General features: G+C 41.0%; 1 protein-coding gene across 1 annotated transcript in view; it reads left to right on the forward strand.

Moving 5' to 3' along the window:
• LOC117594696 (nectin-2-like) overlaps positions 1-27,449 on the forward strand; it is a 32,794-nt gene extending 5,345 nt beyond the window's left edge. Inside the window, exons 2-8 of the mRNA XM_034293028.1 lie at positions 1,865-1,977; positions 2,904-3,085; positions 5,215-5,332; positions 15,572-15,723; positions 15,840-15,978; positions 25,621-25,690; positions 25,954-27,449. Of these exons, the coding sequence (XP_034148919.1) occupies positions 1,865-1,977; positions 2,904-3,085; positions 5,215-5,332; positions 15,572-15,723; positions 15,840-15,978; positions 25,621-25,690; positions 25,954-26,307 (1,128 nt within the window). The 3' untranslated portion in view covers positions 26,308-27,449. The remainder of the gene's footprint in view (positions 1-1,864; positions 1,978-2,903; positions 3,086-5,214; positions 5,333-15,571; positions 15,724-15,839; positions 15,979-25,620; positions 25,691-25,953) is intronic.
• Positions 27,450-27,472: the final 23 nt, after the last annotated feature.

Here is a 27,472-nt window from a genome sequence, read left to right on the forward strand (position 1 = left end):
GTCCAACTGCTGCACGGGAATTGGTGTCAGGACATGGAACAAAAACGACATGTTTCTAACTACAGCCGCCCTGACTGCAATACTCAAAAAAACTTCTAGTCACCATACTTACTCAAATCCATCTATCAATTTCTACAAAACCATCAAATCTGACTTACAAAAACAACCACATTGTTTACTAAAGCATATGAAAACTGTATTAAGGAACAATCTCACCGGTTGATGCTCCCTCTGGTCCCCTGTCTGACCGTCCGCACCCCTCCCTCAGGCGGTTCAGCGTTCCTGCGTGTTCCCGTTGAATCACTCGCGGCAAGGCCAAAGAGATTACGGGTGTGTACACCTGGTGTGTACAACTCCCCACTTTTGGAACTTTTCTTGAAACTCGTAGACATGCTCAACACTTCCAAAGCGGAGCAGAAAACGGCCTCCAGCGGCCCACAGCATTTCCACGTTCACAACGAAAAAGTCCACAGAGCTTATGACTCCAACGATGCAGTGTCCCGATCGGGCCTCCAAAGAGACCCACCTATCGGTCCAACTGAACTCCGCGGGGTGGGGTGACGGGCGATCAGAGGAGAACGAGCCATCTAACCTGAGCAAAAAAACTACAACACAGATCAATATACTCCACACTGTCTACACACCGTAGCCTACGCTTTCCAAACAACTTTTCATACGTTACCACGTCCATCTACCTCCAATCAGCCCGACAGGCCGCGCATCCATCACCGAATGAAAACGCCAGTCGCCGGAAAACCTAATAACACTCCAAGAAACATTGTTCACATGTCCAAACACCATATACGTCAGTGATAATTTTTGCCGGTCCAGCGTAAACACGAGAGACCGGCAAAGATTTACTGTCGCACGTCCCCATGTTTCAGATTTACCCAGTAAATCTAATTTATACTCAACCAACCAGAAAGCGAAGTCAAGCTCGTCAGCCCACAAATGAGATTTTAAAAGGTCCAACCTTTTACTGCAGATTTTAAACTATAAAGTCCAACTTTAAGTTTTTAGACCGTATTGCGTTCTTGCCTCCAAATTCAATTTCCGCAGGAAACCTGTACTGATCAAGCACGAGTCACAGCTCCCGTCAGGCACTCTTTCTCAGCCCGTCAAAGGATAAGCCTTTTCTGGACGATACTAGAATTCCAGAGCTTTCTCTGGCCGTGCACGGTTAACCTGTTAGGAAAGGGACTCAAACCGATCAGGATTAGGATCCCGGACGAGCCCCCAAATTGTGATGGCAATTTCTAAAATTCCAAAGTTCTATGAAAATGGTAGGTAAGACAGGAGAAATCAATTGCGCAATAAACGGTTTTAATCTTGCTTGCAAGGAGAAAGTATACAGGTTACAAAGTAACGGTGGATAGTTTCTAAATAAAAACATCATTTCGACAGTATTTATTACATAGGAAGAAGGGGTGTGGTAAGATGCTGCCATCTGTTTCATGTCAATCAAACACCTTTCCCTTTGTTCTATCACACACGTCAAATGCTATCTTCCCCCACCTTATCCTTCCTGCAATAATGTTTACCCAAAGGGGCCAACTGGCCTTACTTCCCCCTTGCTGTATCTTCTCCTATCCTGTCCTAAAACCCATTGATCTGCATCTGGACAGACAATAGATGTCCCCTATGCAAATACCAGGTCCCACACATTCCTGTACCTATCTTAACAGTGGGACTCAGTCCTTTATACAATCAGAATACATTGTATAAGAAATTTCCACAACACCTCCCCCTGCTAATTGTGCCAAGATAATTTTGTCTCTGAAGCAACTTCCTAAAGAGTTCTAATTGATAGAATTGCTATCACACCCCCATCACCCTGGGTGGCTCCCCAGTCAACTCTCTGTAGTCCTTTCGCTTTCTGGGCACCACGATCACCCAGGACCTCAAGTGGGAGCTGAACATCACCTCCCTTACAAAGAAAGCTCAGCAGAGGATATACTTCCTGTGGCAGCTGAAAAAGTTAAACCTGCTAAAGACTATGATGGTGCATTTCTACACTGCCATCATAGAGTCCATCCTGTCCTCTTACATCACAGTCTGATACGCTGCACCCACTGCCAAGGACAAGGGCAGGCTGCAACGCATCATCCACTCTGCAGAGAGGGTGTTGGCTGCAATCTGCCATCTCTACAGGACCTACAAACCTCCAGGACGCTGAGGCCAGTGGCAACATTTCGGGCTGATCCCTCTCATCCTGGAAAAGGACTATTCAGAACTCTCCCATCTGGTAGAAGGCTGAGGTCTCTCAGGACCAAAACCTCTCGCCACAAGAACAGTTTCTTGCCTACAGCAGTAGGACTCATGAACACGCCCCCAGATCCATACTGACTATAGCCCCTCCCACATACACACACAACCCTCAACTGGACAATTCTTGCACCTTATATATTTTTTTTTATATTTTTATGTAATTTATTAATTCTCAAGCTACAGTTTTTATGCTCAGTCACTATTATTGGTTTACTTTCTTTTGTACTTAACTGCTGCACTAACAGAACAGAACAAATTCCTAGTTTGTTGTGAAACTTACTTGACAATAAAACTCTTTCTGATTCTGATTTTGGTGTTTTGTGTTTGGTTTGTTGTTGTTGTTGTGTGATGTTGATGTTGTTGATGTGTGATTTTGGTGTTGTGTTTGCTGTGTGATTTGGTGTTTGGTGTGTGATTTTTGTGTTGTGTTTAGTATGTGATTTTGGTGTTGTTTGGTTTGTGATTTTGGTGTTTGGTGTGTGTTTTGGGTGTTGTGTTTTATGTTTGGTTTGTTTTTGTTGGTGTGTGAATTTGGTATTGTGTTTGGTGTGTATTTTGGGAGTTGTGTTTTATGTTTGGTTTGTTGTCGTTGGTGTGTGAATTTGCTGTTGTGTTTGGTGTGTGCGTGTGAGCAGGTGGGACACCCGTGTGCGTGGTGAGACGACCACTCAGGAGATCCTTAACCCTGATGGGACAATCACAGTGCGGAGCGACTTCATCCTGGTACCTAGCCGGAGCACTCACCTGGAGACCCTCACCTGTATCACCTCTTACAACGATGAGACGAACGCAGAGTCAGTCACTCTGGACATACAATGTACGACACTCATTAACACACACACATACTTACACAATTACACGTCTGGACAGACTGTACAAACACACACTTGCAAAGACATACTGTGTTCCACCAACATATCCAGTCTCTTACTGACTGTGTTTCTGAGTGTAAGAATGTGTTCCTGAGCATGTGTTTTGATGTGTTTCTGAGTGTACAGTATGTTTCTGAGTATGTGATTCTGAAAATGTGTTTATGTGTGTTTCTGAGTGTGTTTGTGTGTGTTTCTGAGTATTTTTCTGAGAATGTGTTTGTGTGTGTTTCTGAGCGTGTTTGTGTGTGTTTCTGAGTATGTGTTTCTGAGAATGTTTTGAGTATCTGTTTTGTTCTGTTTCTGAGAATGTGTTTATGTGTGTTTCTGAGGGTGTTGAGTGTGATTCTGAGTATCAGTTTCATTGTGTTTCTGAGTGTGTGTTTCTGAGTATGTGTTTCTGAGTATGTGTTTGTGTGTTTTTGAGTATCTGTTTTGTTCTGTTTCTGAGTGTGTGTTTCTGTGAATGTGTTTGTGTGTTTCTGAGTGTTTGTGTGTGTTTCTAAGTATCAGTTTCATTGTGTTTCTGAGTGTGTGTTTCTGAGTATGTGTTTCTGAGAATGGGTTTGTTTGTGTTTTTGAGTATCTGTTGTGTTTCTGAGAATGTGTTTGTGTGTTTTTGAGTGTTTTTGTGTGTTTCTGCGTATGTGTTTCTTAGAAAGTGTTTATATGTGTTTCTGAGTGTGTTTTTGTGTGTTTCTGAGTAACAGTTTAATTGTGTTTCTGAGTATGTGTTTCTGAGTATGTGTTTGTGTGTTTTTGAGTATCTGTTTTGTTCTGTTTCTGAGTGTGTGTTTCTGAGTATGTGTTTGTGTGTTTCTGAGTGTTTGTGTGTGTTTCTAAGTATCAGTTTCATTGTGTTTCTGAGTGTGTGTTTATGAGTATGTGTTTCTGAGAATGTGTTTGTTTGTGTTTTTGAGGATTTGTTGTGTTTCTGAGAATGTGTTTGTGTGTTTTTGAGTGTTTTTGTGTGTTTCTGCATATGTGTTTCTGAGAATGTGTTTATGTGTGTTTCTGAGTGTGTTTTTGTGTGTTTCTGAGTATCAGTTTCATTGTGTTTCTGAGTGCGTGTTTCTGAGTATGTATTCCTGAGAATGTGTTTATGTGTGGTTTTGAGTATCTGTTTTGTTGTGTTTCTGAGTGTGTTTTCTGAGTATCTATTTCATTGTGTTTCTGAGTTTGTGTTTCTGAGTAACTGTTTTGTTGTGTTTCTGAGTGTGTGTTTCTGATTATCTGTTTTGTTGGGTTTCTGAGTGTGTGTTTCTGAGAATGTGTTTGTGTGTGTTTTTGAGTATATGTTGTTTCTGGGTGTGTTTTCTGAGTATCTATTTCATTGTGTTTCTGAGTGTGTTTTTCTGAGTATGTGTTTCTGAGTATGTATTTCTGAGAATGTTTTTGTGTGTGATTTTGAGTATCTGTTGTGTTTCTGAGTATGTTTCTGAGTATCTATATTGTTGTCTTTCTGAGTGTGTGTTTCTGAGTATGTGTTTCTGAGAATGTTTTTGTGTGTGTTTTTGAGTATCTGTTGTTTTTCTGAGTGTGATTCTGAGTATCTATATTGTGGAGTTTCTGTGTGTTTTCATGTGTATATCATTAGGATTTTGGGAGGGGAGGAGCCCTACTGTTGGCCAGTAGAAGTATGAGAGCTCAACTAGGTCCCACTAGCTCCTGCCCAGTTCAACCCCTATCTATGAACAGGTGGGAACCTGTAAACCTGATTCACTTTGTTTTGAATTGTTGGCAGGACTCCACTAGTGAACCTATTATGTATGTTTTAGGGATTAGGTTTAGGGATTACTGGTTCGTGTTAGATGGACAGTTAGATGGACTGGACATAGTGTTAGAGGTGGGGTTACGTTTTGGTTCAGGCATTACTGGTTAGGTTTAGGGCTTTTGGGTAAGGTTGGTTTAAACAATTGCATTTAAAGGCATGAAAGTTCAGAAATTGAGGTGAGGGTAAGATTAAGGTTAGGATTAGGTAAGGGGATACGTTTCAGAAACAGAATAGGAAAATAGATGGGTTGGAACGTCGTCCCCACAATGATAAAGTGACCAATCTGTCTGTGTGTGTGTGTAGATGAGCCAGAGGTGTCAGTGGAGGGGTTTGATGGGAACTGGTACCTGGACCGTCAAAACGTACAGCTGGCATGTCTGGCTGACGCAAACCCACCTGCCTCTTTATTCCAGTGGAGGAGGTGAGTAACCCTAAAAGCCAACCTTTGACCCCTGACCACTACTTTACAAACCTGGTCGTAACTATCAGTATCAATAATTAATCTCTTCAACATGGACAGTCCCATAGTTAATCTCCTCAACATGGACTGTCCCATAACAAGAGTCTCTACAACATGGACAGTCCCATAGTTAACTCTTCAACATGGACAGTCCCATAACAAGTCTTCTCAACATGGACAGTCCCATAACAAGTCTTCTCAACATGGACAGTCCCATAGTTAATCTCTTCAACATGGACTGTCCCAAAACAAGTCTTCTCAACATGGACAGTCCCATAGTTAATCTCTTCAACATGGACAGTCCCATAACAAGTCTTCTCAACATGGACAGTCCCATAGTTAATCTCTTCAACATGGACAGTCCCATAACAAGTCTTCTCAACATGGACAGTCCCATAACAAGTCTTCTCAACATGGACAGTCCCATAGTTAATCTCTTCAACATGGACAGTGTGATGGCAATTTCTAAAATTCCAAAGTTCTATGAAAATGGTAGGTAAGTGTGATGGTAATTCCATGTATCGACACTCGGAGTAAGGGACACAGAAACAAAGTTCTCTTTGTACATCATAACCGTTTTATTAATTATTATGCACAGAGACTATTATGAGAGACGCGTCAACCGCTTACGCAAACATAATCGTCTGAGGAGCCTCTAACTAATATAGCTCATTCAACCGTATATATCACATAGGAAAAAGGGGTGTGGTAAGATGCTGCCATCTGTTTCATGTCAATCAAACACCTTCCCTTTGTTCTATCAAATGCTATCTTCCCCCAACTTATCCTTCCTGCCCTAATGTAGTGTTTACCCAAAGGGGCCAACTGACCTTACTGCCCCCTGTTGTATCTTCTCCTATCCTGTCCTAAAACCCATTGATCTGCATCTGGACAGACAATAGATGCACCCTATGCAAATACCAGATCCCACACATTCCTGTACCTATCTAAACCGTGGGACTCAGTCCTTTATACAATCAGAATACATTGTATAAGAAATTTCCACAACAATCCATCCTCTTGATACCATGTCAAACCTTGGTATCAAACCTTAAACAGTTCACTCATTAGGATGTAGACTGCAACAAACAGTACTCTTTAACAACATGACCCAGTCAATATTATTATCCTTAGTGATTAGAGAACTGAGCAAACTGAAATGTCTGGATCCTCCCTTACATTCTTCTAGATCATTACCTTCCGTATAAACTCCAAGATCACACATTGTCATCATACAGAATCATAACATAGTACAGCAAAACTTTTATGTTAAAATCATCATAAACACCTATCACTGAATGCATCCTTCAATTTATCACTGTTACAATGTTCTCTCATGCCAATTGCTCAATTCACTGAAATGTCCTCTCCATGGTTCCATTTGGATGTTCTTCCAAAGTCATCACAACTGTTCTGCTCCTTCAAACGTCAGACAGTCAGTTATGAACCATTTCTTTGACAGGTCGATGTAACAGAACGAAAAAGTCAGATGTATATTCCAAGGTGTTGTCCTTCATAGCTCAGATGCAGACACAGCTCTTGTTGTCTCCATTCTAGCTGCTTTATCAGCCAGGCCAGGAGAATCTGTGTGTTCTCCCTTGTGAACTCCAAGATGACCAGTTTTAGCTAAAGGTTCTAGAGCTAAAGGCCATGTAGAAAGTGACTGGTTACGAGCACCAGAAAATTCACTTTTCCCTCAGTGACTTCAATTCACTGTGTCTAACCTTCTAAACACTGCAATCCTCGTGTAGCGTGTCGTCGATCCCAGGTTCCTCTCTCAGCTACCTGGACAGCAGATGAGATGTACCTGGTATGGACCCAATCAGCGTAGCATGATGTTGTGCAGTAGATCTTTCCTACGCCTCCATCCTCTCGGTCGGAGGTTGCCTTCTCCATCACATTGCAGATTCATCAGGACTCAAATCAGTCCAGCACACAGGAACCCAGCATCCTGTAGACGTGCAGCACCTAGACGTGCAGCGAGCCAGAGTCGACTCCTCTCTCAGCTGTAGGACAGTCTGTCTGTGTGTCTGTGAGATCCATCTCACCTCAGCCACCTCACAGTTGTCCTTTTAAGCCAAGCTCGGTCTCTCTCAGGGCTCCAACAAGTCCTCTCTTGTTGAATCGCTTTCAAGTGTTCTGTATCTGAATGTGTGAATTATCCTTGAGAAGATTAGTTCCAACTGCACAGTACATCATCACATATGTCCATCACGTTAGCTTGTTGCATCTCGCTGATACATTTGAACCACACACTACCAAACACTCAAACCCTATATTTCCAATATCTCTCTACTTCTTCTCTCCAAATAGATTAGAACAGTTGAAATCAATAACAGTATCGTTAAAACATTAACATCTCTGGTGCTTCTGTTCTGCTAGTGTAGCAAAATAACAATTCCAACCTTTTCTATAGTTGGTGTAACAACCAACACAAAGAACAGAAGAACACAATTTCACATATCTTATTACTGTTCCAAAAACTCATCAGTTAAGATAGTTTGCTACCACTCTCTAAGAGCAGTTCATGAACAATTCTCAGTTCACCTATATAATTTACATCTGATTGTGTTGTATCGGAACTACAATCAAATTCACCCATTGTTTGACATATAGGATCAAATACCTCATTTCAAATCAAACATTTCACACCATCTTGAAGGTCAGCTAACATAACTGTTATTTAGCCTAATTTCTCTACAAGATGAAACTTAGTGTGAATGTCTCCAAGTCTCTTCTTATTATCCTAGCACATCAAACACACTCTGAAATCCTGTCATAAATCATGACCCCCCCTTTTTACTCCTTTATCACCACAGGGCTCTCCCTGGAGTGGGGGGTGGTTTACTAACCTAAGGATAACAGACCCTGGTCTTGGAGGATTGTCACCTTATCACTAAGGGACACTGTTGTTATCTTGAAAAACCCCAGGCATTGACAATAGTAAAACAACCTTTTTTCTCTTCATTCACCTCAAAGAAACCTCTGTTAACCATTAACTTTCCAATGATTGCCTACTAGGACAGAACTTAAATTAGAATTAGAATACCCAATTTTGATAATGTCTGTTTCTCTTCTAAAGAGTCCAAACAAGTTAAAATCCATCTCAAACTGTTTTTTGTGTCAGTGAGTGGAGTGCTCCAGTGGGTCTGTACCTCTCTTTATGCAATTTAGACTATGTAAGACTTCTCAACTTGTTTACCAGAAATATAACTTGATGCAGAATTATTTTCTCAATATCAATTAAACCATGGCAAAATTTTGTAAACATGTAAGGAATAACAAAATGTGCTCCCTGCACGTTTTTACCCACTTGTTCCATAGTGCATAAGATTAATATGATTACTTCTAATCAAATATTAAACTAACTGAAAAGTAACACACCCATCAAATTAGTTATTGCTTAGCTAAACCATTTCAAAATGACAAGATGTATTCTACTCAACCATAACCATGTTAGATTTCAAATAAAACATACATTTCAAAAACCCAATTTGACAAACTAGATTATTCACGTAACTTCTTTAAGTACCTATTTAATTTGCTTTGAACTCTAAGTTCAACTCTTTTTCATTTGAACTCTAAGTTCAACTCTTTTCCACTATAGATAATCATTTCATACAATCCCCCCCTGCTTTCAAGACAGAAAACGACTTCAAGCTTGAAAGCAGAACCATTACAGGACCGAAATCAAAAAGAAAATCGATAGTTGGGAGGAATCTAACATACATCCAGTAAACGTCGCAAACTGAATATCCAACCAAACCAACCGAAAAGAAAAACAAAGGAAATAAAAACCGTACCACACACACGGTCGCTCGTGTGAAGGAACTCCCAAATTAGCACATAAAAATGTGCATCTACACAGGCAATGGCCAAACTAATTTGAGACCAACAAACATCATGACTCAATTTACCTCCTAAACTCTAGGGAATTTTCTCAATTTTAGATGTAAGTCTACGTCATTCAAAATAGTGGCGGTCAGCCAAAATCGCTACTTCCATGCATATCTCATGCAAAGACATCGAATTTGTTCTAGCAATTAACAATGTTGGATGACTCAAGGTCTCCACCCTTACTACAATTTGATTCGAAACCATAAATGTAAACATTAAAGCAACCAAAAGGAAAACTTATTCTGCTTTCACTTAATGTTTTATCATCCCAAAACTGAACATGTGTTGGTAAAATTACCACGTGTGAGAACAGGCTGAACACTCGAATTTAACCCTTAGTAATATGCTACCTTGATATAATGTTAAGGGTGGCGGAAGCCATCCCAGTGGACCTGCCCACCCTTCCTGAAGCTCTGAGCTCAACACATATATGGTAAGCCATTAGCAAGGCCAAATGTTCCTTTATGGTCCCCAGACCATCCTCTCAATTTAGCCTACATCGTTCGTTAACTGAAGATTTTAGATTTAGAGTCCAACCTATCTAATATTTTCACAGTTTGTAAAAATGTACTTATCATTATCTATACAACAAGTCAACATTATGGTGGAAATTAAGAAACTCTTAAGAATGGCAATCCAGGCAGAAAACAGATTTATGACGTCACTATAATCAAGGTACAATGAGAAATCCAAAGGAAACTCAATGTAGCCTTAAACACCGTTACATCAATACCCTATTTGTTCACTAATGTACCATTCCAGAATTTAAATTCCATGAACGAGTAGCAGGCGCTGGTTTTAAAAACACAAGTATTATCCCAGTTATCGTTGGTAAATACATATAAGAGAAACTATATTATTTAACCAAACTCAATTTAACATTTAAAATAGGACGTCTAATTTTACGGGTTTATTTAAACGGGGAATAACCTGGCTTTGACTATTTGGGGAATAAACGGGCCGTAGTCCTTTTACCCTCTTTTGCAGGCTATGACTATATTGGCTGAATCCAGTCTTCATTGGAAACAGCCTGTTACCTTAATACTAAACACTTCCGCTATCGTCTGCTTCCCACTCCATACAAGGAGAGAGAAAACACTATTTTAACCCCTCATTACGAAACCACGAGACCATATTTTACCAAATCACAGAATCATCATTATACCAATTTCTAAGCTATCCCTCTAATTATATTTATGCCATTATTTTCTTAAACTCCTAAGTTAGCAGGCTAACACTCCCACGTGTGCAAGCCATCAGGCAAATTCAATTTCAACACAAAGGCAAAAGCCAAAAGAGTAGGCCTCGCATAATAACCATGTTAAAAAACGCAATGTAAGCGTTCGCCCAAACGCACTCCAAACAAGACGAAACATTGCGATTACAAAACTTCCAAGTTAACACCAACCTCGGTAAACGAGATCCAATATTCTATCAAGGAATACTCAATGCAGCCAATCGGATCCCTCGTGCACAGGGAATACCAAAATGGACAAATGCATTTACTAGACCGACCACAACCAGACAATGACAAATGCCCTTGACTCGGGCCATAACCACATTCAGAACAAACACAAGTGGCGCATGCATATACAACTTCTGTAGCATACTGATCCAAACCATAAGCTGACCAACAATTGCGGCAATTTACAGGAAAGTATGAGATCCAATCTCAATTGCATATTTAAGTCCAACCTAAATTGCAGACGTTCAAGCAGTCCAACCGCTTATAATCCAGCACTAATCGCAACGCAATAGGTTAGCAGCATAGGAATGGTTGTCAGGCCTAACTACAGTCGCTATTAACCAAAACACCACACTTACAAACACACATACAGGAGCACGCTATACTCCATCACGCAGTCCAACTGCTGCACGGGAATTGGTGTCAGGACATGGAACAAAAACGACATGTTTCTAACTACAGCCGCCCTGACTGCAATACTCAAAAAAACTTCTAGTCACCATACTTACTCAAATCCATCTATCAATTTCCACAAAACCATCAAATCTGACTTACAAAAACAACCACATTGTTTACTAAAGCATATGAAAACTGTATTAAGGAACAATCTCACCGGTTGATGCTCCCTCTGGTCCCCTGTCTGACCGTCCGCACCCCTCCCTCAGGCGGTTCAGCGTTCCTGCGTGTTCCCGTTGAATCACTCGCGGCAAGGCCAAAGAGATTACGGGTGTGTACACCTGGTGTATACAACTCCCCACTTTTGGAACTTTTCTTGAAACTCGTAGACATGCTCAACACTTCCAAAGCGGAGCAGAAAACGGCCTCCAGCGGCCCACAGCATTTCCACGTTCACAACGAAAAAGTCCACAGAGCTTGGCCACGTTATGACTCCAACGATGCAGTGTCCCGATCGGGCCTCCAAAGAGACCCACCTATCGGTCCAGCTGAACTCCGCGGGGTGGGGTGACGGGCGATCAGAGGAGAACGAGCCATCTAACCTGAGCAAAAAAAAACTACAACACAGATCAATATACTCCACACTGTCTACACACCGTAGCCTACGCTTTCCAAACAACTTTTCATACGTTACCACGGCCATCTACCTCCAATCAGCCCGACAGGCCGCGCATCCATCACCGAATGAAAACGCCAGTCGCCGGAAAACCTAACACTCCAAGAAACATTGTTCACATGTCCAAACACCATATACGTCAGTAATAATTTTTGCCGGTCCAGCGTAAACACGAGAGACCGGCAAAGATTTACTGTCGCACGTCCCCATGTTTCAGATTTACCCAGTAAATCTAATTTATACTCAACCAACCAGAAAGCGAAGTCAAGCTCGTCAGCCCACAAATGAGATTTTAAAAAGGTCCAACCTTTTACTGCAGATTTTAAACTATAAAGTCCAACTTTAAGTTTTTAGACCGTATTGCGTTCTTGCCTCCAAATTCAATTTCCGCAGGAAACCTGTACTGATCAAGCACGAGTCACAGCTCCCGTCAGGCAATCTTTCTCAGCCCGTCAAAGGATAAGCCTTTTCTGGACGATACTAGAATTCCAGAGCTTTCTCTGGCCGTGCACGGTTAACCTGTTAGGAAAGGGACTCAAACCGATCAGGATTAGGATCCCGGACGTGCCCCCAAATTGTGATGGCAATTTCTAAAATTCCAAAGTTCTATGAAAATGGTAGGTAAGACAGGAGAAATCAATTGCGCAATAAACGGTTTTAATGAAACTTGCAAGGAGAAAGTATACAGGTTACAAAGTAACGGTGGATAGTTTCTAAATAAAAACATCATTTTGACAGTATTTATTACATAGGAAGAAGGGGTGTGGTAAGATGCTGCCATCTGTTTCATGTCAATCAAACACCTTTCCCTTTGTTCTATCACAAACGTCAAATGCTATCTTCCCCCACCTTATCCTTCCTGCAATAATGTCTACTGTAGTGTTTACCCAAAGGGGCCAACTGGCCTTACTGCCCCCTTGCTGTATCTTCTCCTATCCTGTCCTAAAACCCATTGATCTGCATCTGGACAGACAATAGATGTCCCCTATGCAAATACCAGGTCCCACACATTCCTGTACCTATCTTAACAGTGGGACTCCATCCTTTATACAATGTATTCTCACTGAGTAAAGAAATTTCCACAACAACAGTCCCATAGTTAATCTCCTCAAGATGGAATCCCCACTGCACCAGCTTAAGGTCTGACAATGGGTCTGAAGATTTCATCTCGGTACCTAACAGCAGTCAGGGTACCGTTGGCTAGCACATGGAGGTCTGTGCGACCCTCCAAGGATACCCTCCCCAGACCGTCACTGACCCAGCGCCAAACCGGTCTTGCTGGATGTTGTTGTAGGCAGCATAACGTTCACCACGGTGTCTCCACACTCTTTCATGTCGGTCATGTGCTCAGTGTGAACCTGCTCTCATCTGTAAAGAGATCGGGGCGCCAGTGGCGGACCTGCCAATCCTGGTGTTCTCTGGCGAATGCCAATCGAGCTGCACGGTGCTGGGCTAGTAATAGTAATAAGCACAATCGCTCATGCTTATTACTAGACAGATTGATATCCATGTTTAAGTTGAATTGACTTGGTGTTATACTGTAATGTTCCCTTAATTATTTTTGAGCGGTGTATTTATATGTTGCTGTTCGTATTAGCCCATTCTACCAGCATTTTACCCCTGCAACAGAATCATCTGTTACCAAAAGTATTGATTCAGATCTTCATAGGGGTGTACCATAAACTCAAGTTGAAGTAGATTCAGACTTTTGTAATGGTGTAATGGTAAATCATACAGAGATTAGAGGACACAGTAGGAAAAATACCCTCAATGTGAATTTTAAGAAAGTGCCTTTCTTCAGCTCATCTTGGAGCCATTTAACATTGTTTACCATGTCTTAAGCCTCAGCCTACCATTTTATTTAAATTTATTTTAACTTGAAAGTCACAACTAGTCTAAATGATCTTTCACAGGTGAGATTTGCAGATACAAAAATACAAATATTACCAGTCAAATTGACTGTTGTCAGGACGGCTACTGAACTCAGAGATTCTAAGCTAAATTCTCTTTGCAAAGGCTGTCAACTTCTCATCAAATCGAATATATTTTGAATTAGTTTTACTACAGGTCCTTATCCTGCAACATGGTTAACATTTGGTTTGTGACTTTACTGCTGTTTACGGCTGTTTTCTATTGACCTGGTATTGTAGCTAAGAGTTTTTGTTTTAATTGCTGAGTTTTTGGTGGTTCCAGGCAAGCCCTTATTGGTCAAAGTATTGCCTCAGCAATTATGGAGTCCCCTCCAGTAGGGGACTCCATAATTCTGCTGGGGGACTTCAACGCACACGTTGGCTATGATGGAGACACCTGGAGAGGCGTGATAGGGTGGAACGGCCTCCCTGATCTGAACTCGAGTGGTTGTTTGTTGTTAGAGTTCTGTGCTAGTCATGGATTATCTATAACAAACACCATGTTCGAACATAAGGATGCTCATAAGTGTACGTGGTACCAGAGCACCCTAGGCCGAAGGTCGATGATTGATTTTGTGATCGTGTCGTCGGATCTGAGACCGCATGTTTTGGACACTCGGGTAAAGAGAGGGGGGAGTTGTCAACCGATCACCATCTGGTGGTGAATGAAATGGGTTTTCTCAGAAGGGTGGCTGGCCTCTCCCTTAGGGATAGGGTGAGAAGCTCAGCCATCCGTGAGGAACTCGGAGTAGAGCCGCTGCTCCTTTGCATCAAAAGGAGCCAGTTGAGGTGGTTCGGGCATCTGGTAAGGATGCCCCCAGGACGTCTCCCTAGGGAGGTGTTCCAGGCACATCCAGCTGGGAGGAGATAGGCCCAGGACTAGGTGGAGAGATTATATTTCGAAACTGGCCTGGCACCGCCTCAGGATCCCCCAGTCAGAGCTGGCAAATGTGGCTCGGGAAAGGGAAGTTTGTGGTCCCCTGCTGGAGCTGCTGCCCCCGCGACCCGATACGGATAAGCGGATGAAGATGAGACATGAGTTGAGATGGTGCAGGAAAATGAAGATCATCCAGAATTCTGGGCAAATAGATGACCAATTAGATGACCTTTAAGTCCTGATGAACAGGACTTAAAGGTCATTTTCTACATTCCAACCTTGAAGAAATCATACTAGAAATGATTAGCAAAATCTTCATCTTTTATGACCTCATACATAAAGATGATTACTTAGATCAGAATATTGCAGATGGAACACCAACATATTTAGATTGGCCAATTCCATGCCTCAAAAACAACAGCATCATTTTTAAATTGGCCAACTCCAAGTCCCAAAATCATCACCGACATTATTAGATTGGCCAGCTCCAAGCCTCAAAATCATCAACAAAATTATTAGATTGGCCAAATTGAAGCCTCAAAATTAACACTGACATTATTAAATTGGCCGACTCCAAGCCTCAAAATCATCTCCGACATTATTAGAATGAGCAACTCCAAGCCTCAAAATCATCACGACGTTATTAGATTGGCCAACTCCAAGCCTCAAAATCAACGTAATTGCTGCTGTGTGTGATAATTTGGACAGGGGAAAGAACAAAAAACTGCCAATTTCAAAAGAAGAGTAATGGAAAATGCTGAAACTTGGGAGAATTTACTACAGGACTACTTTTAATAATGGCATCAAAGTCTACCAAAGTGCAGTGCTTCAGTTTTGCATTCTTAAAGGGTGCTGCACAAAATTCAGACTTGTGTCTTTGAAAACACAATACGTTTTTGTTGCTTTTCATTGTTTTAAAGAATTGTAAATTGTCTTACATTACATAATACCCTGCTGATGTTTATGTGTGTACATGCAGGTTGAATGGTTCCATACCTAGCAGCGTAGAGATCCGTGACAACATCCTGTTATTTAAAGGACCTATCAGATACGAGGTGGGCGGGATCTATGTCTGTGATGCAACTAATAGTATTGGAACAAGCTCCGCCTTTGTAGAGGTCAGCATTACAGGTAAGGTCATGTGATTATAGTGGTTACTTGGAGTTAGCTAAATCTCCTGTTTTGGAAACTTTTGGTGTTATGTTTTTGTTTATTGCATTGTGTAGCTGTCTATTTTCACTGTGTAGAGGAGCCACTGCCCCAGCTGGAAACGGGTGATGTCATCAGTGTTCTGGGTGTGATACTGGCTGCAGGATTGATTTTGGGTGTGGCTTACACTCTGCTGCTTCTTAACAGGAGAAAACAGAGAAAGACTGATGCTGATGTGTATGTATAACTATACGTTTATATATAATGTGTTTCCTCTGGAAAATGTTCTTGCTGTGGGGGGAATGTTGTAGAGTGGGGGGGGCATTTAATTCCTCTTGGTTTTTGGAAAAATAAATCCTACAATTGAGCTCATTGATAGGGTGGGGTTGGGGGGTGTTAAGGAAGAGGCACATACAGATAGCTAGATGCCCTCCTCCTTTTGCTCCATCTCTTCTTCTTCCTCTCACCTTTCTTCCTATCCCCTCTCCATCTCTTCTCCCCTTTTCCTATTCCCTTCTCTCCATCTCTTCTCCCCTTTTCCTATTCCCTCCTCTCCATCTCTTCTCCCCTTTTCCTATTCCCTCCTCTCCATCTCTTCTCCCCTTTTCTTATTCCCTCCTCTCCATCTCTTCTCCCCTTTTCCTATTCCCTCCTCTCCATCTCTTCTCCCCTTTTCCTATTCCCTCCTCTCCATCTCTTCTCCCCTTTTCCTATTCCCTCCTCTCCATCTCTTCTCCCCTTTTCCTATTCCCTCCTCTCCATCTCTTCTCCCCTTTTCCTATTCCCTCCTCTCCATCTCTTCTCCCCTTTTCCTATTCCCTCCTCTCCATCTCTTTACTTTCTTCCTCTCTCCTTTATTCCTCTTCCTTTTTCTCCATATCTATTTCTTTCTCCTCTGTTCTTTTTTCTCTATTTCACTCTGGTCTACTCTATGCTCTTCCACATCCCCTGCTGGCTTTCTCCTATATACCATATATCTATATATCTGTCTCTTACTTTCCAGACTCTTTTCTCTCCCCTGCATACACTAAAGCATACACTTCTAATAACAAGAAACCAGGCAAGCCTAGTTCAGGCTGCCCGCAATAGAAAGTGATGAAGGTGGCTGCACTCTCAAGATTCAAACCCTGGTTGGCATGAAAGGCTGTATCGTTATCCACTATGACATAGAGCTGTACATTTTCTGGGTGTCAGTATAACCTCTTGACATTATATATTTTATATACAGTATACAGCTCCGGAAGAAATTAGGAGACAACTGCAAAATTATCAGATTCTCTGGTTTTACTATTCATAGGTATGTGTTTGAGTAAAATTAACATTCTAGTTTTATTATATAAACAAAAAATATTGTCATTTGAGTATTTATTTGTTGAAAACAACAACTAGTCAAAATAACCAAATAAAAAATGCATTGTTTTCAGACCTCAAATAATGCAAATTCATATTCATTTTTCAACAACAAAATACTAATGTTTTAATTTGGCAAGAGTTCAGAAATCTATATTTGGTGGAATAACCCTGATGTTTAATCACAGCTTTCATGCTTTCAGCTGCTGTTTGCGATTCTTTTTGTAGGTCACTTCATGTCATCCTACGGTTGTTGAGTGACATCCGAATTAGTTGATAGTCATCTCGGTCAGTAGTTTTCACACTCTGCCAGTCTGTAGCTTTGTTGTCCCCAAAGTCTGTTGCTTGACCTTGCTCTTATGAACCGCCATCTTTGAAACTTTTAGGATGGAAGCAACCTGACGCTCACTGTATCCCTCTGACAGTAAAGCCAGAATTGAACCCTTCTTTTCTTCTCTCAAAGCCTTTCTTTTCAACTCTTTTATCCTGCTGAAAGTTACCCAAAGTTTCCTTTGAGGTACTACTTGCACTGTTTTTGCCATCCAGCGGGTACTATTGTAAGAGTATATGATGACCACTGCAGCACAGGTTTTTATACTTTTCCTCGTTTAATTAGATTTGGTTCAGGTAATCACCTAATCAGTACCTCATTAAGTAAAATGAGGTGTGCCTGTGTTGGAATTTAACAGACACTGGAATGGATTGGCTGCCATACATGTAGAGATGCTGATTTAAGAAAAATTAGGGTTGGTGAGACGACCGTCAACTCATTTGATTGTCACTCAACAACTGTAGAATGACATCAAGTGACCTACAAAAAGAATGTCAAACAGCAGCTGGGGTGAAGTGCACGGCAAGAACGGTTCGAAACAGGCTCCTAGGGGCAGGGCTGAAACCGTGCAAAACTAGAAAAAGCCCTTCATCAATGAGAAGCAAAGAAGAGCCAGACTGAAGTTTGCAAAAGACCATAAGGATTGGACCGTAGAGGAATGGAGTAAGGTCATCTTTTCTGACGAGTCAAATTTTACATTTTTACCAAATCCTTGTCGTCTTATGGTTAGACAGAGTCCTGGAGAGGCCTACAAACCACAATGTCTCGCACCCACTGTGAAATTTGGTGGAGGATCAGTGATGATCACAAAAAAATAAGACTTTCTCACAGCTATTCAATCAATATTCTTTCAAATCATAGGCCCACATACAGTGGGGAGAACAAGTATTTGATATACTGCCGATTTTGCAGGTTTCCCTACTTACAAAGCATGTAGAGGTCTATCATTTTTATCATAGGTACATTTCAATTGTGAGAGACATAATCTAAAACAAAAATCCGGAAAATCACATTGTGTGATTTTTAAACAATTAATTTGCATTTTATTGCATGACATATGTATTTGATCACCTACCAACCAGTAAGAATTCCGGCTCTCACAGACCTGTTGGTTTTTCTTTAAGAAGCCCTCCTGTTCTCCAATCATTACCTGTATTAACTACACCTGTTTGAACTTGTTACCTGTATAAAAGACACCTGTCCAAACACTCAATCAAACAGACTCCAACATCTCCACAATGGCAAACACCAGAGAGCTGTGTAAGGACATCAGGGATAAAACTGTAGACCTACACAAGGCTGGGATGGGCTACAGGACAATAGGCAAGCAGCTTGGTGAGAAGGCAACAACTGTTGGCATAATAATTAGAAAATGGAAGAAGTTCAAGATGACGGTCAATCTCCCTCGGTCTGGGGCTCCATGCAAGATCTCACCTCGTGGGGCATCAATGATCATGAGGAAGGTGAGGGATCAGCCCAGAACTACACGGCAGGACCTGGTCAATGACCTGAAGAGAGCTGGGACCACAGTCTCAAAGAAAACCATTATTAACACATTACGCCACCATGGAATAAAATCCTGCAGCGCACGCAAGGTCCCCCTGCTCAACCCATCGCATGTACAGGCCCATCTGAAGTTTGCCAATGACCATCTGGATGATCCAGAGGAGGAATGGGAGAAGGTCATGTGGTCTGATGAGACAAAAATAGAGCTTTTTGGTCTAAACTCCACTCGCCGTGTTTGGAGGAAGAAGAAGGATGAGTACAACCCCAAGAACACCATCCCAACTGTGAAGCATTGAGGTGGAAATATCATTCTTTGGGGATGCTTTTCTGCAAAGGGGACAGGACGACTGCACTGTATTGATGGGAGGATGGATGGGGCCATGTATTGCGAGATCTTGGCAAACAACCTCCTTCCCTCAGTAAGAGCATTGTGTCGTGGCTGGGTCTTCCAGCGTGACAACGACCCGAAACACACAGCCAGGGCAACTAAGGAGTGGCTCCGTAAGAAGCATCTCAAAGTTCTGGAGTGGCCTAGCTAGTCTCCAGACCTGAACCCAATAGAAATTCTTTGGAGGGAGCTGAAAGTCTGTATTGCCCAGCGACAGCCCCAAAACCTGAAGGATCTGGAGAAAGTCTGTATGGAGGAGTGGGCCAAAATACCTGCTGCAGTGTGTGCAAACCTGGTCAAGAACTACAGGAAACGTATGATCTCTGTAATTGCAAACAAAGGTTTCTGTACCAAATATTATGTTCTGCTTTTCTGATGTATCAAATACTTATGTCATGCAATACAATGCAAATGAATTACTTAAAAATGATACAATGTGCAGATTTTCTGGATTTTTGTTTTAGATTCCGTCAACAGTTGAAGAGTATCTATGATAAAAATTACAGACTTCTACATGCTTTGTAAGTGGGAAAACCTGCAAAATTGGCAGTGTATCAAATACTTGTTCTCCCCACTGTATGTCTATAACATATTAGGTGGCTCAAAAAGGTAATTATTTACAATGTGTCAACCATTCTGTGAGGCGGTCAAATACCAACAGAAAAAAGATAAATAAAAAGGCAATGAATAGAAAGAAGAATGGTTTATATAAAATAAACAGTGGAAAGTATAGAGGGGAGGGGGGTCTTAATTACAATTAGAGACACTCATCTAGTGGGAAACTCTTTCAGACATTCAAAATACTACAAAAACGGTCCCCACTTCAAGTTGAACCTTTCCACAGACCCTCTCAGAGTAAATGTTATCTTCTCTTGCTTTAGAAAAAACATTACATCTTCCAGCCAAGCAGAAGCTGATGGGGAAGTAGAAGATTTCCAAACTAACAAAATTCTCCTATGGACCAAAGGTGATGTGAATGCAATGATGTCGGACTGGTTTGCATTTAAACTCAGGATTCAATCTGCCACACCAAATAATGCTATAAGTGGACAGGGCTCCAGCATCACTCCAAGAACCTCGCTAAGTGTTTTAAAAACGATTGCCCAGTAGCCTGAAAGTTGGGGGCAGGACCAGAAAGAATGCAGTAGGTTGGCTAGAAAAAAATAACATTTATCACAGCTAGCGTCCATCCCGGGGTATATGTTGGCATGCCTTGCTTTGCTTAAATGCACCCTATGTAAAACCTTAAACTGTATAAGCTCCAGTCTAGCACATGAAGATGACGAATTGACTCTTTTCCGTGCCTTTGCCAAATATTCCTCAGGCAGGTCTATACCAAGCTCATCCTCCCATATGCTTTTAAATTTGTTAAGGCTTAGATCTCCAAGAGATATCAGCTGAGAATATAGAATATAGTTCTCCAATACTGTGATGGCAGGGAGATTAGGAACAGGAACAAATTCACTTAACAAAGTGACGAATCTGTAGATACCTAAAAAAAAACTAAGAGGAAGGTTATATCATCTACACAGATTATCATAACGGTCAAATATGTTATCGGTATATAGATCTTTAATGTATATGAGACCACTCAAACTCCACTGTCTAAATGTTGAATCGAGTGTAGAAGGGGGGAAAAGATGATTCTTATAAATTGGGCCCAGAACCGACACTGAAGTTAGCTTATACTGACAACTTTGTGCCCTCAAGTAGACACCAGTTTGTACCTGGTCGATGGAGCCAAATTATATAATTTGTATATATAAACTTTATTTTCAGACCCAGGGGGATCCATATCACAAAAAAAACACACAGAGTATAACATAAAATACAAAATACATATATTGGATGCCCAATAGTATTGGATAAAACTTGGAAGGCCTAATCCACCCACCCTGAGATCTCTTTGGAGAATGGCCTTGTTAACCCTCAGAACCTTATTCCCCCAAATAAACAAGGTTATAGATTGGTTGACCAACTTAAAAAATGAACTGGGTATAAAGACTGGCAGGCATTGGAATAAATAAAGAAATCTGGGAAGTATTGTCATCTTCACAGACTGTACTTTCCCTGCCATGGTAAGTGGTAAACTGCGCCATCTATCAAAGTCAGCCTTCATTTGATTAACTTGAGGGCCATAGTTAGCTTCAAACAGAGAGGAAAAGGAGCGAGTAAAGTGTATACCTTGATATTTGAAACCATCTTGAGATAAGGGAAAGGGAAATGATCCTGGTTTAATATGCAGAGCTTAGTTGTTAATGGGAAAGCATATGCTTTTTGGAAAAAATAAAATTCCAAAAATAATTAATGGGAAATAATCAGATCTAGAGTAGTTTGTTTATATACTTGCTAGGCGAACGGTATAAGAGATAAGAGCTTAACCCACTCCACAAATATATTACCAAATCCAAATCGCTTCGAAACATTAAATAAGTAAGGCCATTCCACTCGGTCAAATGCCTTCTCTGCGTCCAGAGAAACAACTACCTCTGGCGACGGAGAAGCACCAGGTGAGTAAACTATAGCAGCCAGTCGTCGATCATTAGAGGAAGAATGGCATTTTTTTAATAAAACTTGTTTGGTCATCTGAAATTATTTCGGGGTAGAGGCACTCTAGACGGCATGCTGATGCTTTAGCCAACATTTTTACATCCACATTCAAAAGTGAGATGGGGCAGTAAGAACCACACTGGGTTGGATCCTTGTCTTTTTAAGAAAAATGTTCTGGGATTTGTGACACATTTTCATAAGGATTGGTTTGAGCTCCTCTTTAAATGCCTTGTAGAATTCTGTTGGGTTGCCATCAGGGCCTGGGGATTTACTGCTCTGTATTGCCATTATGGCATTTTTAAACTCATCTTGTGTGAGAGCGTGATCTACATTTTTTGTTGCCTCAGAATTAAGAGTTGGTATTTCCAAACTGTATAAGAAATGTTCCATATCTGTCATATCAGAGGGAAATTCTAAAGTGTAAAGAGAGTAGTAAAAGTCTTTAAAAAGTGTTGACTTTTCACCATATTCATAGTAGAGACCACGTGTCTTAAGAATGAGTTTTTCTGATTGTTTGGTAGTGAGATAATTACATGTTGCAATGTGTTTATGTTAGTTGAGATAAAACTACAAAAATCCTCACTTGAAAGCAGAAGTGAGTCAAATCTCCATGGGGGTCATTTAAAGGAAAGCCCAGATCCAGTAACACAGGTGAGTGATCAGATATAACAATAGCGGTATATTCAATCCGTTTAATCATTGAAATAAAGGAGCTATCTATAAAGAAATAGTGTAGTCGGGAAAAGGAACAATGGACATGGAGGAAAAAAAGAGAATTGCTTACTGAGTGGGTTCGTAATTCCCAAAGGATCCACAAAACCATTCTGTTGCATGAAAAGTTAAATGGATTTGGCCATACCAGAAGATATTTCCTTGGGATTGGACCTGTCCAGCAATGGGTCAATAGCACAGTTCAAGTGTCCTGAGAATATTATCTGGTGAGTATTTAGATTGGGTATTAGGGACAATATCTTGTTTGCAAAGTGAACCTCATCCTAGTTAGGGGCATAAACATTCACAAGTACAACAGGCTTCTGAAAAAGGAAACCGGAAACTATGAGAAAACGCCCATTGGGGTCACTGATTACGTTAGAGGGTGTAAATTGAGCACTTTTAGCAACCAATATAGCCACGCCCCTGGACCTGCTAGTAAATTTGGAATGAAAGATCTGACTAATCTAATTTCTACGAAGTCTATTATGACTATGTAAATCGGAGATGTTTTTCTTGTAAAAGTAACATATCCTGTTTTAATTGTTTTAGATGGGAATTGGTTTTGCTCTTTTAATAGGACCATTAAGCCCCTTAACATTCCAAGATATAAACCTCACAGGATGGCCTTCATCAGTGTCATCTATGTTGGCAACATTAAAAGACATAAAGGGCAAGCAGTTATAAACAATGAAAGCATACGTTGTGTTTTAGAACACACAGTGAGAAAAACAAAAACTGACATTCATAACATTAAATAGAGTAAGCTGATTCCCCAGAACACCCCTTAATAACATGTGCCCCTCCAGACCTAGATCTCCTTCCCCAAATGAAGATGATTGCGGGCATTACAAAACTAGAAACTTCCAAAAGCACTCCTTATATACCTAAAACCTACATTTAGATTTATAGTGTCTCCCCTCCAAGAACATGCACATTTGTACCACCTTCAAAGCACAGGCCCGTTAAGAGAAAACATCAATTTAGGATTTAAAACAAAAACATTGCTTTCTGCAGACTGAAACGGCTACTCATAGCCGGCATTTCACAGTCCTATTCAAGTTCCATTGCTAAGACTGTAAAGTAAACTAAATGAGTACACAATGCAATCAAAAAAAAAATATATATATATATAATAATTTAGCAGGCAACCTCAATAAAGTAAATTAACATTGGCAGCACCAGCATTGGGCTACATAAAAGTATGTTATCTGTTAAGTCATTCAACTTGTTGTTGTTCTCCCCAGTGCAAATCATAGAACTATTTGACTGCTCCTGTTGAGTAAAAACAGTGTTTTTACCTGGAGCTGGGCAGAGTATAATAGGCTGAACCTGATTCCTTTCACGTAGAGCAGGGATTTAAAATTCCTGAACACTGCTCGTTTTTTTCCTAGCTCCACCCTGAAATCTTTATGGAAAAACACACAACTTCCACGGAAGACTAGCTCCTGCCTCTGTCAACTGACGCAATGTTTTGTCCTGAAAGTAGTGAAAGTGGACCAGGAATACTCTTGGTCTCACTCGCTGGTTTTCATCGGTTGGTTTAGCTCCAATTCATTGAGCACAGGAAAGCAGGAGTGGTCCCGAGAATAAATCTGCCCCCAGTACCTTATGAAAAACTCGGTCATGAATTTAACAGGGTCTGAACCTTGTAAATTTTCAGGGATGCCAACCACTCTCAGGTTGGATCTCCGCGACCGATTCTTTAGGTCATCTAACTTCTTTTTCAGCTACGTGTTCTCGCCCTGCAATGCTGCTATGGCAGTCTCAACGGTCACTGTGTTTACTTAGGTTATCTTCAACCCCACGAATACGCTGGTTATGTGATTCGTAGTAAGACTTTACTTGTTCCAGAGTGGCGTTAACTGGAGTCAAAGCGGTTCCATGCTCATTTTTAAGCACAGAATACACTGCCTGTGTCATAATGCACTGCCTGTGTCATATCAGCAAGGAGAACCGATCGAAGTTTTACCAGGTCATCTGGCAGTGTGTCTAGCACAGAGGCCGCTATGTTTTCACTTCTGGCCGAAGCTTCACTGTCTTTTTCACCTGCTTTATTATGTTGACGAGTTGTTTTAGTTGACATCTCGGTGTCTAGCTATGACCAAAATGTTACTGAAAGGTTATATATCTGATAAGCATAGGCGTACAGTGAAGGTAGAACGGGTATCTAGAATATAAAAACAGCAGACACACTCAAACACGTCCGCTCACGCCATGTTCTAACCGGAAGTCTCAGTTGGATCCGACCTTGCTTGTTGGATGGTCACAAGCCATCAAACAAAGGCTACTTTAATTTTTGTGCAAGGAATGGCATAAAGTCACCCAAAAGCAATGTGACAGACCGGTGGAGAGCATGACAAGACCCATGAAAGCTGTGATTAAAAATCAGAGTTATTTCACCAAATATTGATTTCTGAACTCTTCCTAAGTTAAAACATTAGTATTTTGTTGTGAATTAGTTTTTTTTGCATTATTTGAGGTCTGAAAACAATGCATATTTTTAGGTTATATTATCTAAATGACAATATTTTTATTAGGAATTTGGGAGTGTTGTCAGTAATTTATAGAAAATGTTATCAGTAGTTTATAGAAAATAGATAACAATAACAGAAATTTTCATTTTACTCACACACGGCCACCACGGCCCTCCCTGCTCTGCCCTCCATGGCCCTCCCTGCTCCGCCCTCCATGGCCCTGGCCGCTCCGCCCACCACGGCCCTCCCTGCTCCGCCCTCCATGGCCCTCCCTGCTCCGCCCTCCATGGCCCTCCCTGCTCTGCCCTTCATGGCCCTCCCTGCTCTGCCCTCCATGGCCCTGCCCGCTCCGCCCACCATCTTCCTGCAATATAAAAAAATAAAACCAACAAATATTGGCAGACTCATGACTCATAGCAGATAATGTTATAAAGTAAACTCACTACTCATAACCGATAATGACATTGTACACAACTCTGCATTCTGTTTATATTTTCCGCCACTAACAGCACCTGTAAAAAGTTATTCTGATGATGAGTAAAGATTATTCTGATTCAATCTCTCAGGACAGGGTCTTCTCCCTCCCTTAAAATGGGTCCTCATTCTGCAAGAACAAAATTTGCAGATGATTTCCAGGTACAGTATTGAGGCGTGTTCACATTTTACTAACCTGATCCAAATGAGAAAGGATATTTCAGGCTGGGTTTTTTGTAAAAGCAGTTTGTGACAACTGTTTGTAAAAAGGGCTTTATAAATATATTTGATTGATTGATTATTTTATTGATATTTCAAAACATTGGGTTAAGGAGACCAGCCCTTTGGTTACCACTCACAGATATTGAGATTCCTGAAAATGTGTGTCTGTTCACTCTGGGTGTGACTGTCTTTTCTGTCCACAGCGTAGTGGCAGGATATTTGAGGAACTTCCCAACACAGCAGACTATGTCAGCTACCGCTTAGCCTGCAACAAGGAGGACTACCCGGAACCCTACTCTCCTCCCATCAACCCTCCCCTTTCCTTCCTTCCCCAACACCACTACAGTTCCTCCCCCTCTAAAAACAGCTTCTCCCACCTCTCACATCAATTCACCTCCAATAACACCTTCTCCGCCCCCTCACACCCCCCCCCCTCCAAAAACACATTCTCCCCACCCTCAAATCCCTGCCCCGTCTTCAGATATCCTTCTCTCCCCTCCCTTTGCCACCCTACTGGTGCTGCTTCCTACACCTTTCCTAAAGAGCAGTATGTCTAAACTAACCTCTGACCTGTAATCTATAACCCCTTAGCTATCATCTGTAAACCATTACTGTAACCTCTGACCTGTAATCTATAACCCCTTAGCTATCATCTGTAAACCATTACTGTAACCCCTGACCTGTAATCTATAACCCCCTAACCTATCTGTAAAACATAACCTCTAACTCCAAACATATTAACGTTGACCCTGAACTCCAACCTTGAGCTCAGCACCTTTTCTCTAATTATTTTTAAGTATTTCCCCACCATTTTCTATCCATCCCCTCTGATCCAGCTAGTAGTTATTGTAAATCTTAGAATGGTCCCCTCTGATCCAGGTAGTAGTTATTGTAAATCCTAGATCAATCCCCTCTGATCTAGCTAGTAATAATTGTTAATTCTAAATTCATCCCCTCTGATCCAGCTAGTAGTTAATGTAAATCTTAGATTAATCCCCTCTGATCTAGCTGGTAGTTATTGTAAACCCTAGATTAATTTCCTCTGATCCAGCTAGTAGTTATTGTAAATCCTAGATTCATCCCCTCTGATTTAGCTAGTAGTTATTGTAAAGCTTAGATTCATTGGGACCTAAATTAGTTGATCGACTGTTCTTCAAGTAACATTCATCTTAAATTACAGTCAGCCAATTAAAGTTTACCAATAATACATTGCGGTTTTGAACTTGAACACAACCAATATATTTAGAGTATTGAAGTAGTATCTCCTTTTTCATACATTTCATTGTAAAATGTGCTTCATTTAATTAAAAACAGGGTGAAATATTAGGGTTTTAATTGAGATCAGATGGCCGATTTTTAGGGCATACCCATGGTTTACTAAGAAATTATCTGTTGTTTATTTATTGGACAATCTTTGTTGCAAAATGGCGGTTTAATCTGTAATGTAAATGTAAATTCAGATTAACTGTCTACTTTAACTGGTCAAATGTATGACCCAGATTAATCTCTCAACCTGACCCTTACCAGTCATCAACCTCAACTTGATGTTTACGGTTTCTACTTCCTGTTAACCAGTTTATTTATTTAATGTTATTTTTATATGGTGTCTGGTTTTATGTGTAGTCCTGTGCAACTACACCACTATGAGTAATCAGTGCTTTTGTATTTTTCTTAATAAATGAACCAATTTTAATATCCATCCTGTGATCTCATTACTTGAAT

The sequence above is a fragment of the Esox lucius genome, chromosome 7 (genome assembly GCF_011004845.1).
Source record: "Esox lucius isolate fEsoLuc1 chromosome 7, fEsoLuc1.pri, whole genome shotgun sequence".
In the NCBI taxonomy this organism is placed as follows: domain Eukaryota; kingdom Metazoa; phylum Chordata; class Actinopteri; order Esociformes; family Esocidae; genus Esox; species Esox lucius.